The 17,271-nt window shown below is 43.4% G+C and overlaps 1 protein-coding gene across 17 annotated transcripts in view; it reads left to right on the top strand.

The window, feature by feature from the left end:
* DLG2 (discs large MAGUK scaffold protein 2) overlaps nucleotides 1–17,271 on the top strand; it is a 2,226,746-nt gene that overhangs the window by 1,866,297 nt on the left and 343,178 nt on the right. For 7 of the 17 annotated variants that reach the window (XM_061119788.1, XM_061119779.1, XM_061119776.1 and 4 more), the window contains one exon: nucleotides 6,688–6,834. The exons of the other annotated variants lie outside the window; for them this stretch is intronic. In XM_061119788.1, the coding sequence (XP_060975771.1) occupies nucleotides 6,688–6,834 (147 nt within the window). The remainder of the gene's footprint in view (nucleotides 1–6,687; nucleotides 6,835–17,271) is intronic. 17 annotated transcript variants of the gene reach the window in all.

The following is a 17,271-nucleotide window of genomic DNA, read 5'->3' as shown; positions in this document are numbered from 1 at the left end:
CAATGGAAGTGCCTTTTTGTGACTGTGTGGGGTCTTTGCTGCCGCACGGGCTTTCTCTCGTTGCAGCACGCGGGGGGGCCCCCCCTGCAGTTGCAGTGCCCTGGCTTCTCATTGCCGCGGCCTCTCGTTGCAGAGCACGGGCTCTAGACCACAGGCTCAGGAGCTGGTTACTCCGCAGCATGTGGGATCTTCCCGGACTGGGCATCGAACCCATATCTCCTGCATTGGCAGGAGGATTCTTTACCACTGAGCCACCAGGGAAGCCCTACAAAGTACATCTTCAAGGAAGTTCCCGAGCCATTGTTCCAAGTCCTACTTGGTGATAGAGCCCCAAAGGGCCAGAAAGTTTGTCAATCAGCAAAAGCGGAGCACAACTGGAGGCTGAAATCAAATTTAGTGCAAATAGAGAGCCAGCAGAGTGCATGGGAGAACTAAGAGCTACCCGTTCGTGAGAGGTGCCCACATCTGACTGATCATCTGTCATTAGACAGGTTCTTAAAATAAAAATTCTTGGGCCTCACCCTCAGAGATTCTGGTTCAGTGTATGCAGTTTATTCAGCCATTTTCCCCCTCAGAATGACAAGTTCTTTCTGTAAAGGACTCTTAGCTGTAACCTTGCTCATAGTAAGCATGCTATAAGTGGTTGTGAAATAAATTTTAATGGTTTAAATAAAAACGATGTGCTCTAATAATTATAATCTTTCTTTTAATTCAAAAAACATCATTAGGTATCTATATAGTGCTCCAGGTATTAGAGATAGGGATGTAAAAGAGACAACATCCCTACTCACAGGAAACTTTTCTTGGAGCACGTGGGATAACAAGAAGGAAAATATCAGGTGGACCTAACTACTGTGAGAAATTAAAACAGGATGTTAAAGATAGGCTGGAAGCCTACTTATTTGGGAGTAGTTAGCAAAGAGCTCTGTGTGGAACTGGGCTTTAAGCTGAGAATTGTGAAAATGAGGGATCAGATGGGAGAAGAGCTGAGAAAGAGGACCGCAGTCAGAAAGACAGCTGATACGGGGGTCCCAAGGCTGGAGGGAACTTGCATTTAGGTGAAACAGAATGAAGGTCCTTGTGCCTGCAGAATAGAGAAGGAGGCAAAGAGTGGAATGAGATGGAATCAGAAGGATGAGTGGAGGTCGTGGTTGGGTTTGGATTTTATTCAAAGTACAACAAGAAACCGGGCTTCCCAGGTGGCACTAGTGGTCAAGAACCCGCCTGCCAATGCAGGAGACATAAGAGACCTGGGTTCAACCCCTGGGTCAGGAAGATCCCTGGAGGAGGGTATGGCAACCCACTCCAGTCTTCTTGCCTGGAGAATTCCAGGGACAGAGGAGCCTAGTGGGCTGTGTACAGTCCATAGGGTCTCAAAGAATGGGTCATGACTGAAACGACTTAGCACACACACGCAACAAGAAACCAATGGGAAAAAAAAAAATTGCTGGGAAGAGCCATGATCAGAAATACATTTTGAAAAGATCATTCTGGCTGTTAGGTTGAAAATGGATCGAGAAGAGTGGGAGAGACAGAGTGAGAGCAAAGTTTAGTCTGGAGGCAACTGCAGATGCCCAGGGGAAATGGCAGCTTGGCCAAATGGGCCAAGGGTGGAGCTGGGTAAAAGCGGAGGGAATTAAAATGCTGCTTAACGCAAAAAACAGACATGCTGATGACCATATGGGAGAGGTGGGAGGGAGAGAGAATTAATGTTGGTTGGCGTGTAGGTTCCTGGTTGAGTGGTTTGAGTGATGAATGGTGGTATTATTATTTACTGAAAGTTGAAAAATTCCCCAGAAACAGGTTTTGGGGAAAAAATTAAGAGTTTGGTTTTGAACAGGGTGCCTTTGAAAAATCTTGGACATTCAATGGGAGGTGTCAAGTAAGCAAATAAATTTATGTAAGTCTAGTCTGTTATGACCAACCTAGACAGCATATTAAAAAGCAGAGACATTACTTTGCCAACAAAGGTCCATCTGGTCAAGGTTATGGTTTTTCCAGTGGTCATGTATGGATGTGAGAGTTGGACTGTTAGGAAAGCTGAGCACAGAAGAATTGATGCTTTTGAACTGTGGTGTTGGAGAAGACTTTTGAGAGTCCCTTGGACTGCAAGGAGATCCAACCAGTCCATCCTAAAGGTCAGTCCTGGGTGTTCACTGGAAGGACTGATGCTGAAGCTTACACACCAGTACTTTGGCCACCTCATGCAAAGAGTTGACTCATTGGAAAAGACCCTGATGCTGGGAGGGATTGGGAGCAGGAGGAGAAGGGGACGACAGAGGATGAGATGGCTGGATGGCATCACCGACTCGATGGGCATGAGTTTGAGTCAACTCCGGGGGTTTGTGATGGACAGGGAGGCCTGGCGTGCTGCAATTCATGGGGTCGCAAAGAGTCGGACACAACTGAGTGACTGAACTGAACTGAACTGAGACTTAAGGGAAAAGTCAGAGCTAGAGATACATTTTTGCTTACATATTCTTATAAAGGTAGTCACTTTGTTACTCCAAGCATATGAATCCTAAAACTTATTTATTGTGTTTTGCCCTAGAGTCAGTTGGGTTTGGATGGCCAAATTATACCTTCTCATTTTCAATTAAAGACTCCAAAATAATCAGTCCTGTACAAATGCCCTGGTAAACCAAAACATTTTTAAAGGTTTTTTTTTTTTTTAATGCATGCCTACTTGCATCAGCAAATCTTAAAAGGATGTTAATTTTAATTGCTAAGGCATGTAAATATCCAGTATCAATTTTTCGTTTTGCCTCTTCTCCAGGAGGAATCTGGTCTTGAGCGTTTATGCAGCAGCTGTCAGAAATGTTATCACTCGCAACCGAGTGCAACAGCCTCCAGGAGGAGAAGGGAACTTAATTAGAAATTTCCACTTCAAATACAATTTATAGTTCGTTCACTCTGGGACGAGCTGGAGGGTGTTTGAAAATTTTAATGCTGAGTGAACTGTTTTTCTCAAGCTGTCAACAAAATACATATTAAGCATAGAATATATTTATTAGTCACTAGAAGGGAAATCAGATATTTATCAGGAGGTTCTCTTTCTAGGTGAAGAAACTGATTCCCAGCGAGATAAAGAGACTTCCCAAAGTGAAATAAGCTAACAGTAGGATGAGACAAACACTCAGGTCTTCTAACTCCTAGGACAGTGCTTTCCAGAGTACCAGGCTTCCTCTTTCAATGCCTATAATCTTAGCACTTCTCCTTGGCCTAAGTCTTTGAGATAATTTTACACTAGTCCAGGTTACCCTCTTACTCGGTGAGTATCAGGGGAGGAGGTCAGTAATAGTCAATAATTATATATCCTTACTATATATCAGGCACGCCTGTAAGTATTTTACATGTATTAACTATCTGTGGACAGTAGCTCACCAGGCTCCTCTGTCCATGGGATTCTGCAGGCAAGAAGACTGGAGTGGGTTGCCATGCCCTCCTCCAGGGGATCTTCCCCAGAGATCAAACCCACATCTCCTACATCTCCTGCATTGGCAGGCAGGTTCTTTATCACTAGCGCCACCTGGGAAGCCCATTAACTAATCTACCCTATCACAACGCTGTGAGTACACTTATTACTCACCTATTGTACAATAGGCAGGTCTAGTCAGATCAGGGTACTGACCTTAGGAATATCAAAAACAAAATGATAATATTAATTATTTCTCTGAGCTTCAGACAGCTATTTCCCAACTCCCTGTAAAATTGTAGATGTCCAATAGACACAGCAAATTCAACATGTCCAAAACAAGATGCACTATCCTCCTGTCCTGGAGTCTTCCGTGGTGGCTCAGATGGTAAAGAATCTTCCTGCAGTGCAGGAGATCCACGTTCAATCCCTGGGTCACGAAGATCCCCTGGAGAAGGGAATGGTAACCCACTGCAGTATTCTTGCCTGAAGAATCCCATGGACAGAGGAGCCTGGTGGGCTACAATCTATGGAATCAAAAAGAGTCAGACACGACTGAGCTACTAACACACAGATCCTCTCGTCCAGACACACTTTCCACTCTATGTTCCCATTTTGATTAATGGTATCATCACCCCCTATAACCAGCTTTCTCATTTCCCATTTCTCATCTACTCAGCACTATAAACACTATTTAAACTTTACTTCCCATGAGTATTTGAGAAGAGTCATACAGAACCTCCCCCCGTATCCTCTCGCAAGTCTACACTCATTTCCCACCCTCAATTCCATTCTCATTTTTCTAACTCAGGCCTTCATCATCTACCGTGTGTAACGCTGCAATCATCTCCCATCTGGTTATCTTATTTTTGATAACTTAGTCCTCCAACTCCAACTTTTCATTGTTGTCATAGTTGATCTTCCCAAACACAAATCAAATTGTGTTAAATGCCTTTGTAAAACTCTCCCCTGGCTGCTTGTTGACAAAATTTCTTAAACTCAAAGGACATCCAGGTTCACTTCTGCAGGTGCGATTTCCCACTTCTCTCTCTCATGCTCTATGCCAACCACCCCAGCCTGCTCACTCTTCAAGATTAAATGGGATATTTAGCAAGTTTCCTTGCTTCCTTCACAAGTATGTGATAAGGATCACTTAATACACGTAAATGCTTTTATTACATTTGTTTGTTTATATCTCACCTTGTTCAGTTAAAAAAAAAAAGTGAGGTGGGAAGACAATTTACTAACTGTAAAATACTTTGAGAAGTTATTTTTAATCCATGGAAATCACTGAATTTTGAGCCACAGGGGACCCTAGAAATTGGGGGGTTGGCACCTTCTGTTTTCTTCAGTGGCTCGTTAGCTGACCTGCATTAAGTTAGGGGCACAGTAAGCAACAGAACCCAAATTTCCATCTCACTATACCACATCATTTCAGGAAATTAAAATATCCCCCCCCCCCCATCTTGAGAAAAGATGGTGCCTTCTACATTGATTTGATTCACTGGTACTATATCTGCTCATTTTACTATCCCTCTTCTCACTACATAAAGTAGAAATCACTTGGATTCTGCCCCAGTTTCTTTCCTGCTGCCCCCTGCCACATACCACCCAGACCCCCAACTGTGAAATAATTTGCTTCAAACAGCCCCCAGTGTTCTGCACCTGATTAACTTTAATTGAAATCCGGTGCCAATTATCTAGCACTTTCCCACTGGGTCATTCCTTTGTATTTTTTTCCCCACAATTAACACTTAAGTTAAATGTGTAGTTCTTAGCTACTCTTATTCCAAGACAATCTTATACCAAAATCTATTCTTTGGTTTTATTATTGCTGATAGAAGTCATTGAGAAGTCCGTGTTTAATAGATAATGGATATTCACCAACCCAATGTTCCAGGTGTTCTGTTGAGTATGTTATTTGCATAATCTTAATCATCCTTACCACAACCCAGCAAAATAAGGATTACTATCTTAATTGCATGGGGCTCCCCCGGTGGTGCTAGTGGTAAAGAATCTGCCTGCCGATGCAGGAGACATAACAGATGCAGGTTCGATCCCTGGGTCAGGAAGATCCCCTGGAGGAAGGCATGGCAACTCACTCCAGTATTCCTGCCTGGAGAATCCTATGGGCAGAGGAGCCTGGAGGGCTACAGTCCACAGGGTTGAGAAGAATTGGACACAACTGAGGTGATTTAGCATGTGCACGCATGCATCTTAGTTGCATATGAGGGAACTGAAGCTCAAAGGGGTTAAGTAATTTACCCAAGGTCATAGAAATGGTAAATCACAGGACCAAGATTGGAATCGTGGCCTTCCCAAATCTAAACCCAGGACTGCATTCAGAGCAGGTGGCCGACAGGAGCTGGAATGGGACACTTCAGCAGCCACGAGCAGAGTGCCTTCTGAGAGGCATCTGCAAAGGGATCAGTTCAGCCTGGAGACCCTTAGTGGGGCAGGCAATGCACATACTTCTGGAATATTGTCTGTATTCTCTCTAGCTGTAAACACTCCGGGGAGACAGGAGTGATGGTGAAATAACATGCCTCAATTCTAAGCTGAGGAATGGCTCCCCCTTTCAGTCAAGATAAACTAAATTCACTTAAAGTATGGTGGTTAGGAATGCTGACCCTTAAACCGGATTGCCTGGGTTTAATTCCTGGCTTTGCCATTCAGTAGCAGTCAAACCTCGGACAAGTGTTGAATCTGCCTTTGCCCCAGCATGTTCTATTACTGTGGTTCCCAACATTTTTGGCACAGGGGACAGGATTCCGGAAGGCAGTTTTTCCACAGAAGGTTGGAGGGTAACATGAGGGCTGGAGAGCTGCAGCCTCACCCCTCCACTCACCTCCTGCTGTGCAACCAGCTCCTCCGGGGGTCACTGACGCCTGCTCTATTAAATAGGCACTTATGTGTTCTTAGGCTTCCCTGGGGGCTCAGACAGTAAAGAATCTGCCTGCAGCAGGTTACGAAGATCCCCGAGAGAAGGGAATGAATGGCAACCCACTCCAGTATTCTTGTCTGGAGAACTCCATGAATGGAGGAACCCGGCGGGCTACAGTACATGGGGTAGCAAAGAGTTGGACATGACTGAGTGACTAACACTTCACTTTCTTATGTGTTCTTAATTCATAGAGCTCTTATAAGGGTTAAGGAAATTGATATATAGGAAATGCTTAGAACAGTGCCTGCCACAGAGCAAGTATATATGTATGACTTATCACCACTATCATCTTTTTTTTTTTTTTTTTGCCTCACCTCACTGCATGCAGTATCTTAGCTCCTCAACCAGGAATCAAATCCGTGCCCCCCTGCAGCAGAAGCACAGAGCCCTAACCACTGGACCACCGGCCACTACCATCATCTTCCTCATTATCATCATCATCACCCTCACTTGGGCTTCCCTGGTGGCTCAGACGGTAAAGAATCTGCCTGCAAGGCAGGAGACCTGGGTTAGATCTCTGGGCGGGGAAGATCCGCTGGAGAAGGAAATGGCAACCCACTCCTGTATTCTTGCCTGGGAAATCCCATGGACAGAAGAGCCTGGTGGGCTACAGTCCATGGGGTCTCAAAAGAGTCAGAATAACTTAGCAACTGAACAGCATCACCTTCATTTATCCCGCCTCTCCTCTCTTCCCTTTAGTAACAACTGCTTTCTTTGCTTCAAATGCGCCAGCCCCTCTCACCTCCAGACCTTCTATGTGTCTCCCTCTCTCTCCGGAACACTCTTGCTACTCCTCTGCCCACACTTCTCTCCACAGTCCTCCGTGGACACCCCAACCCATCTTCACCCGGATAACTCATTCAGATCTCATTTCTTGATGTCACTTCCTCCAGAAAACCTTTATACGCCTCCTCACAACTCAGTCGGGGCCCCTCCTCTGGGTCCCAGAGCATTCTGACTTTATCCTATCATAGCACTTAACCACTCAGTGCTTAATTGTGTCTTTACCTGTCACTGTCCTCCGCCAAGTGGGAGACTGCTTGATGATGGCTATGTGTTATTCTAGTTCACCCCTTCCCTTAGGTGGGAAAAGGTAAAGACAAAAGTGGACATTTTAAAGAAATGGATGTTTTATCAGCACTGTGTTTAGCTGTAGCTAGTACACAGGGGATCTCCCCACTGAGGGATCAAACTCACGTCCCTTGCATCTCCTGAATTGGCAGGCGGAGTCTCTACCGTTAGTACCACCTGAGAAACCCAGAGATCGCTACTACACCAGAGGCGCATTAAAGTGATAGAGTAAAAGCTTCCATTTTGCCATAATTGACCTCACCTGCACTCAGCTGCGTCTCGGATGAGGTATTAAATAACAATAAGATGCTAGAAATAATACTCATAAGAGCCATCTCAAAGTGGCACAGACTAGAAAAAGAGAGCTCCCTGTCACTGGGGGTATGCAAGCAGAAACAAATGGCCACTCGGTGAGAATGCTAGGGAGGCAAGTAGAGGGGAATGCGGTCATTTATCATGGAAAAGGAAAAACCACCTTCAAATGTGAGAAAGAGGACCATGGAAAAGAGGCAATCACAGAAAAGGCGAAATATTCGGTGAGCCCTCAGCGGGCAGAGGCTACCCACTCCAGTGTTCTGGCCTGGAGAATCCCATGGACTGTATGGTCCACGGGGTCACAGAGAGTCAGACGCGACCAAGCGACTTTCACGTCTCAGGTTTTTTTTTTTTCAAGAGGGTAGAATGAAAACCAGAAAGCAGAACATATCAGGAAGTTTATTAGATTCAACACAAAGAACTTTTTTTTTTTTTTGCTCACTAGAGCTGACCCCAAATGGATTTTCCTGAGTTCATCAGGTGATGCCAGTGTCAAATCAAGTTGGCTGATTATTTGCCTAAGATAACATAGTGAGAATATGGTATTCACTCACTTGCTTATTCAGTCACTCCCCTCTTCAGTTATTACACACCCACAAACTCCGGGAGACAGTGAGGGACAGGGAGGCCCAGCATGCTGCAGTCCATGGGGTCGCAAAGAGTAGGACACGGCTTAGCGACTAAACAACAACAACATGCAAGAGACTGAAGTTCTAACATAACAAGCTCCTACCTTTAGGAGCTCACAAGTAAGCACGTTCCTCAAAGTCCATCAGGCGCATCTCTTAGAGGAGAGAGGTGGCAGGGCAGAAAAATGCCCAAGCTCCCCTCCTCTCACGAGCACACAAAACCACAACTGTTTGCAGAACAACATCAGTGAAAAAGACTGGAACCTACGAGAACAGATTTTCTACAACTAAAGACATGACGAAACCACAACCTTAGGGGCAGGAGTGGGGTACTCATGATACAGTCAAATCCCACCCCCACCCCAGCATGGGTGACCCACAAACTGGAGAAAAGTCATGTTGTTCTCCCACAGAGTGAGAGCCCTGAGCCCCCCTCAGCTGGCTCTCCTGCATGGGGGGGGGGGGGGGGGGGGGCGGGTGCAGGGCGGGGAGAGCAGGCCCTCAGAGCATTTGGGGTTTTTTTTAATTAATTAATTTTAATTGGAGGCTAATTACTTTACAATATTGTAGTGGCTTTTGCCATACATTGACACAAATCAGCCACGGGTGTACACTTGTCCCCATCCTGAACCCCCCTCCCACCTCCCTCCCCATCCCATCCCTCAGGCTCATCCCAGTGCACCAGCCCTGAGCACCCTGTATCATGCATCGAACCTGGACTGGTGATCTGTTTCACATATGGTAATATACATGTTTCAATGCTATTCTCTCAGATCATCCCACCCTCGCCTCCTCCCACAGCATTTGGCTTTGAAGGCCAATGGGGCTTAACTGCAGGAGCCCCACAGGACTGGGGAAATAGAGACTTCGTCCTCAAAGGGCATACATAAAATCTCCTGCAAACCAACCAGGGAAAAACAGCCATTTGATAGGAGCCTGGGTCAGACCTACCTGCTGGCCTTGGAGAGTCTCTCTGAGAAGCAGACGGGTGGCTGCCTGGCTCTCCTTGGGGCCAGGGGCTCGGACAGCCAAACCCGGGAGCGCGTCCTCCCAGGCATCACTGCGGAGGAGGTGGGACCAGGTGGGACCCTCCTCCAGCTCATTAGTGCCAAGATCCCGCCCGCCCAACAGCCTCCAGGTGTCCATGCTGGGGCGCCTCAGGCCAAACAACTTATCTGAGCAAGGACAGGCCCCACCCATCAGCAGTGCCTGTGCCTGGAGCTCAATTGCTAAATTGTGTCTGACTCTTTGTAATCCCATGGACTGTAGCCCACCAGGCTCCTTTGTCCATGGGACTTTCCAGGCAAGAATATGGAGTGGGTTGCCATTTCCTCCTCCAGGGAACCTTCCCAGCCCAGGGAAGGTTCTGGAGTCTTCTGCATCTTCTGCATTGCAGGGATCAAACCTGAGTCTCCTGCATTGCAGGCTGCTTCTTTACCACTTGAGCGACCAAGGAAGCCCCAACAACCTGTAAGCAGGCAGCAGCCCCTCCTGCCCAGGAAGCCTGCACAAACCTGTAGACCAGCCGGGCAGCAGACAGCAAGAAAATACCATCCCACAGTGCAAGCCAGATCCTACCCTGGGTCCAGCTGGGCTCTGCCCTGCCCATTAGCAGGCCAGTGCAACCTTCTGGACACGCTGGGCCAATACCCAACTGTGTCAGGAAATGGCCATCCTCCCCACCAATGATCCTAAATGAGTGTGGGGATCCCTGGGCCCTGCAGCCAGACTCCAAGAACTAACTCTGCCTGCCAGAGTGTGTGCATATCTGTCTCTTTGCAACCCCATGGACTGTAGCCCACCAAGCTCCTCTACTCCATGGGATTTCCCAGGCAAGAATACTAGAGTGGAAATGGCAACCCACCTCAGTACTCTTGCCTAGAAAATCCCATGGACCGAGGAGCCTGGTGCAGTCGGACACAACTGAGCGACTTCACTTTCACTTTCACTCCAGGGGATGTTCCCACCCCAGGAATTGAATCCACATCTCCTGCATTGGCAGGCAGATTCTTTACCACTGTACCACCTGGGAAGCCCAAAAGCAACAAGGGAAGCAATGAATAACTTACAAAGGAGTTCGCATAGGGCTATCAGTTGATTTTTCAGCAGAAACTCTGCTAGCCAGAGGGAGTGGCATGATGTATTTAAATGTATTTGATGAAAGGGGAAAACCTACAACCAAGAATACCCAGCAAGACTCTTATTCAGATTTGATGGAGAGATCAGAAGCTCTACAGACTGAATCTTTAAGGACTCGGAGAAGTCTTCTGAGTCAGGAAGAGATTAAAAAATTTTGTTCTCAGTAGGAAAAAAAAAGAATGAGCAGGGGTGCAGAAATGCCTGAATCAGAGAAATGAAAAAGGTCAATGTGGTGGGAGAACAATGTGGTTGAATCAGTTTAAAGCTACACGTCATACTTCAGGGGTTCATGAGGGTCGCGAAAGCTCTTCCCATTTAAAAAATTCTTATGCTGATATCATCCTTTGTATAACACTAAGAAATAAATATCTCAGGAGAGCCTTGAATCCTTTATTCAGGGACTCCATGGAGCCCCAGGCCAATGGTCTTCGTGGATGAAATGCAAGTAGTGCTCATCTTTTAAAAACAGAAAGAAAAAGTTTGACTCTGAATATGGTCCTCCATTTGCCTTCACATTATCATCTGAAAAGACAAACAAACAAACAAAAAAACCTTACAACTGTTTGAATCAACTACAAGTGCTAAATTTCTCACCAACACAGTTGTGAAAAAGATATCATAACAAATAGAATTTATTTTTTTCTATGATTTAATGACAGTTGTATGGATAAGGAGATGGCAATGGATGGAATTTTCTAGCCTACGTATTTTGTTTCTGTCCTATATGATCTGATCATTATAAGTTGGACCATACCTAGACAGCATATTAAAAAAGCAGACATCACTTTGCTGACAAAGGTCCACATAGTCAAAACTATGGTTTTTCCAGTAATCATGTATGGATGTGAAAGTTGGACAGTAAAGAAGGCTGAGCACTGAAGAACTTATGCTTTCGAATTGTGGTGCTGGGGAAGACTCTTGAGAGTCCCTTGGACTGTATGGAAATCAAACCCGTCAATCCTAAAGGAAATCAACCCTGAATATTCATTGGAAGGACTGATGCTGAAGCTGAAGCTCCATAGAGTCAAAGCTATGGTTTTTCCAGTAGCCATGTATGAATGCGAGAGTTGGATCCTAAAGAAGGCTGAGCAGCTTCAGCATCAGAATTCACCTTCCAGTTGGAAGGACTGATGTTGAAGCTTCCATACTTTGGCCACCTGATGCAATGAGCCAACTCATTGGAAAAGAACTTGATGTGGGAAAGATTGAGAGCAGAAGGGGCAACAGAGGAGGAGATGGTTGGATGGCATCACCAACTTGTGGACATTGAGCAAACTCTAGGAGATAGTGAAGGACATGGAAGCCTAGCATGCTGCAGTCCATGGGGCAGCAAAGAGTCAGACAAGACTTAGGGACTGGACAACAATGTTGAAATCAGGTTGTCGGGGCTACTGTAGAGTCAACCAGCCACCCCCAGTTATGTGCTTCTGTCTCGGAAAGCTTGAACGTCAAGTTTCAGAACTGGAATCTTGTAGGCATAGATCCCCAGAAATGGACAGGTTATTAAAGGAAAACAGTAGGAATTGGTAGTTAAGAGTTCAAGAGTTTTAGTTAGGCTGTTTTAAATCCTTGACCTCTTTCAACTATTTAACTTTGAACAAGTTAGTGCTTCTCTTTGAGCTCTGTTTTCTTATTTGTAAAGCTGGAAAAATAATCCCAGCCTCCTGATAATTAAAGAAGATAATATATAAATATCTCATATATATATGAGCTTGCTTGATGCTGTTATCAATGATTATCATTTTAATCTCTATAAAAATGAATGGCATCCAATTTCCCAGTCCATGCTTTAAGAAAAGAAAATTAAAACTGGAGTAGGAAAATAGAAATAATAAATATGTGAGACTGTGTCACACTTGGTATTTTAAAATGTCATACCAATAATGTAAACTGTTTTTGAATGCCTCTGAAAATGTTATTTGAGCAAAGATTACTAATGAAAAGTCAAACCTCAGAAATAGAAATAAAAATCAAAGTGACCTTGAAAAGCTTGATGATTGGAGGAAGCATGTTTGCTAAAACCTGGAGGTTTTAGCAATCCACAGGGACACAGGCAATGTGGTATTGCTAAGGATAACAGCAGCACGGTAACAGAGACTAGAGATCTCTTCAAGAAAATTAGAGATACCAAGGGAACATTTCATGCAAAGATGGGCACAATAAAGGACAGAAATCGTATGGACCTAAAAAAAGCAGAAGATAATAAGAGGTGGCAAGAATACAAAAGAACAATACAAAAAAGGTCTTCATGACCTAGATAATGGTCATGATGGCATGATCATGATGGCAGATCATGGTATGGTATGATCACTCATCTAGAGCCAGACATCCTGGAATGTGAAGTCAAGCAGGCCTTAGGAAGCATCACTACGAACAAAGCTAGTAGAGGTGATAGAATTCCAGTTGAGCTATTTCAAATCCTAAAAGATGATGCTGTGAAAGTGCTGCACTCAATATGCCAGCAAATTTGGAAAACCCAGCAGTGGCCACAGGACTGGAAAAGGTCAGTTTTCATTCCAATCCCTAAGAAAGGCAATGCCAAAGAATGTTCAAACTTCCGCACAATTGTACTCATCTCACACACTAGCAAAGTAATGCTCAAAATTCTCCAAGCCACGCTTCAACAGTATGTGAACCATGAACTTCCAGATGTTCAAGCTGGATTTAGAAAAGGCAGAGGAACCAGAGATCAAATTGCCAACATCCGTTGGATCATCGAAAAAGCAAGAGAGTTCCAGAAAAACATCTACTTCTGCTTTATTGACTATGCCAAAGCCTTTGACTGTGTGGATCAGAACAAACTGTGGAAAATTCTGAAAGAGATGGGAATACCAGACCACCTGACCTGCCTCTTGAGAAATCTGTATGCAGGTCAGGAAGCAACAGTTAGAACTGGACATGGAACAACAGACTGGTTCCAAATCGGGAAAGGAGTACGTCAAGGCCATATATTCACCCTGCTTATTTAACTTATATGCAGAGTACATCATGAGAAATGCTGGGATGGATGAAGCACAAGCTGGAATCAGGATTGCTGGGAGTAATATCAGTAACCTCAGATATGCAGATTACCCCACCCTTATAGCAGAAAGCGAAGAAGAACTAAAGAGCCTCTTGAAAGTGAAAGAGAGAGTGAAAAGTTGGCTTAAAGCTCAACATTCAGAAAATAAAGATCCTGGCATCTGGTTCCATCACTTCTTGGCAAATAGATGTAGAAACAGTGAAAACAGTGAGAGACTTTATTTTTTTCAGCTCCAAAATCATTGCAGATGGTGACTGCAGTCATGAAATTAAAAGACACTTACTCCTTGGAAGAAAAGCTATGACCAACCTAGATAGCATATTAAAAAGCAGAGACATTACTTTGCCAACAAAGGTCCATCTAGTCAAAGCTATGGTTTTTCCAGTAGTTATGTATGGGTATGAGAGTTGGACTATAAAGAAAGCTGAGTGCCGAAGAATTGATGCTTTTCAACTGTGGTGTTGGAGAAGACTCTTGAGAGTCCCTTGGATTGCCTAAAGGAAATCAGTCCATCTTAAAGGAAATCAGTCCTGAATATTCATTGAAAGGACTGATGCTGAAGCTGAAACTCCAGTACTTTGGCCACCTGATGTAAAGAACTGACTCATTGGAAAAGACCCTGGTGCTGGGAAAGATTGAAGGCAGGAGGAGAAGGGGGCGACAGAGGATGAGATGGTTGGATGGCATCATTGACTCAATGGACATGAGTTTGAGTAAACTCCAGGAGTTGGTGATGGACAAGGAGGCCTGGCGTGCTGCAGTCCATGGGGTCGCAAAGAGCTGGACACGACTGAGCGACTGAACTGAAATGAACAGCAGCATCAAATGCTTTACAAATGAGAATTAATTCCAAGATGAACATAATCATCAAACAGGATTTTATTATTACTCGCCCAGTGGAAAAGAAGCATACACACATGCTAAGTTACATCTGCTATGGTGGAAAGAAGTCTGGGCTAGGCAAGGGAAACTCTGGACTGGGGCTAACCCTGCGCTAACTCTGACAGGACTTGGGGCAGGTTCACTCCCCTTTGGAGACCGTCTCTAATGTGTAAGCGCCAGATGGATGAGCACCTCTTGCAGTGCTGAAATGCTGTGTTCCTTTAATTAGTATCTTTTCCCCAAACCTGAGGACTGCATCTACTACGTGGTTTGTTTGGTTTGTTTTGTTTTTGGCTGTGCGAGGTCTGGGCTGTTGCAGACTTTTCTCTAGTTGTGGCAAGCAGGGACTACTCTGCAGGTGCGGTGTGCAGGCTTCCCACTGTTTGGCTTCTCTTCTGGAGCGTGGGCTCTAGGGCACACGGGCTTCAGTAGTCGCTGCACATGGGCTCGATAGCTGTGGTTCCCAGGTTCTAGGGCACAGGCTCAATGGTTGTGGCAAATAGGCTTAGTTGCTCTGTGGCATGTGAGATCTTTCCAGACCAGGGATCAAACCCGTGTCTCCTGCATCAGCAGGAGGATTCTTTACCACTGAGCCACCAGGGAAGCCCCTGAAATTCTGTGTTTTTTAAAAAGAAGAAAAAGAAAGGAAAACCATGAAGGAACCCATACATTGTATTCATTAGTTTCCATTAGATTTTATTTCCTCACGTATAATCACAGTTCTTTGAAGAAAAACTCACAGCATAATAGATACTACTTCCTGAATGCCAGTTTGTGCTAGGTTCTGTGTTAGGGGCTTGACAATTATTGTCTCATTTACTACATGTAACAGTCCTGATAGGTAGGTAGATATTATATCCATTTTGCAGGTAAGGAGGCTGAGGTTGAAAGAAGTTAAATGACTTTCCCAAGTGACTTACCTACAAATGGTGGACTCAGGATTCAAACCTAGTTCTGACTCCAGATCCCTTTTTCCTTCCCATTTTTTCGTGCCTCCTTAGTGTACTAACTGAGAAAATTTCACAGGATGGTTAGAATACTGGAAGATGTAGAAGTCTGATGCTGTAAAGGAAAGGTCCCAAAAAAAGGTGTGTTTGCCTGGTTCTCACATCAAATACTAAAATATATTCCAATAGATCAAAGATTAAATAGCTAAAAATTAAACTAAGGTTTTACTAGAAGAAAACATGGATAATTTGTTTAATATGTATCAGAGAAGGGAAGATATATTACAAAGATCAAAAGCTAAAAAGGAAAAAAAAATGTGACTATGTAACACATTTTAAACTTCAGTATAGCAAGAAATAGAAGACAAGGGAAAAGTTTAAATATTTAAAATACAATAATAATACAAATATAAAACTAGTAAAAATTTTTGCAATAGTTATCTGAGATGAAGAACTAATATTCTTTTTTTTAACATTCTTAATATGCAGATAAATTTTTTAAAGTGTAAGCTATCCAAACAATGAAAAAAAGGCAACATAAATGAGCGTTTTATACAAAAAGAAATTTAAATAACCAACAAACATATGGAAAGATGTTTAACCTCATAAGTGAAGAAATATAAAATTTTAAAATATAATTGTTTACCTATCAGAATAACCAAGGTCAAATGTTGGGGTATGAGCAATTTTTACGAGACTGTGAGGAAGTAGCCAATCATATATTTTTTGTGGGAGTATACATTTTTGGAGACAACTTGGCAATAGCTATCAGAATGTAATCCTAAGACCCTTTATCCTTCTGTTTATGATAGCAAAATATTAAAGCAACCTAAGCACCCAACAACTGTGCCCTGGTAAAATAAATTGTTTTACACTGACTAATAGAACCTTCCACAGCTATTAAGAAGCATGAGATAATGTATAAGAATATACAAATGAAAAATACCCTGGGGATTAAGAGATGCAAACTACTATGCATAAAATGGATAAGCAAGGAAGATAAATTGTATCGCACAGAGAAATATAGTCATAATTTTATAATAACTTTAAGTGGAGTATAATTTATGAAAATATTGGATCACTAGGCAGTACCCCTGAAACTAATATAATACTGTAAGTCAACTATACTTCAATATAAAAAATATATAACTTCAACATATCTCCAAGATATGTTAGTAAATGGAAGAAAATCAAGTATAAAGCAATATATAAAATACTATCTTTTGTGTAAAATTATTTATAATTGTATGAACCTGCTTATATTCATAACAGAAATAATTGGTAGTGGATACAAGAAGCCATCAATGTGGTACCTTTGGCAAGGATAATAAGAGGTAGGGGAAGCGTTGTATAAAAAATAAATTTTTTTAATTTTATTTTTAAAAATAAAATTTTTATATTGCTTTAATTTTCATGTATGTGCATTATGAACATACAGTTGTCCCTCAGTTGTTCCAGGGACAGTCCTCATCCCCAAACCTCACAGATACCAAAATCCATGAACGATCAAGTCCTTTATTTAAAATGGCATAGTAATTGCATATCGGAGAAGGCAATGGCACCCCACTCCAGTACTCTTGCCTGGAAAATCCCATGGACGGGGGAGCCTGGTAGGCTGCAGTCCATGGGGTCGCGAAGAGTCAGACATGACTGAGTGACTTCACTTTCACTTTTCACTTTTATGCATTGGAGAAGGAAATGGCAACCCACTTCAGTGTTCTTGCCCAGAGAATCCCAGGGATGGGGTTGCACAGAGTCAGACACAACTGAAGTGACTTAGCAGTAGCAGTAGCAGCAGTAATTGCATATAATCTATTCATATCCTCCCATATACTTTAAATTATCTCTAGATTATTTATGAAACCTAATACAATGTAAATAGTTGCCAGGTATGTACCAAATTCAAG

The sequence above is a fragment of the Dama dama genome, chromosome 2, assembly GCF_033118175.1.
Source record: "Dama dama isolate Ldn47 chromosome 2, ASM3311817v1, whole genome shotgun sequence".
Classification (NCBI taxonomy): domain Eukaryota; kingdom Metazoa; phylum Chordata; class Mammalia; order Artiodactyla; family Cervidae; genus Dama; species Dama dama.
The sequence above is the reverse complement of the archived record's forward strand: the minus strand, read 5'-3'. Positions and strand labels throughout refer to the sequence as shown.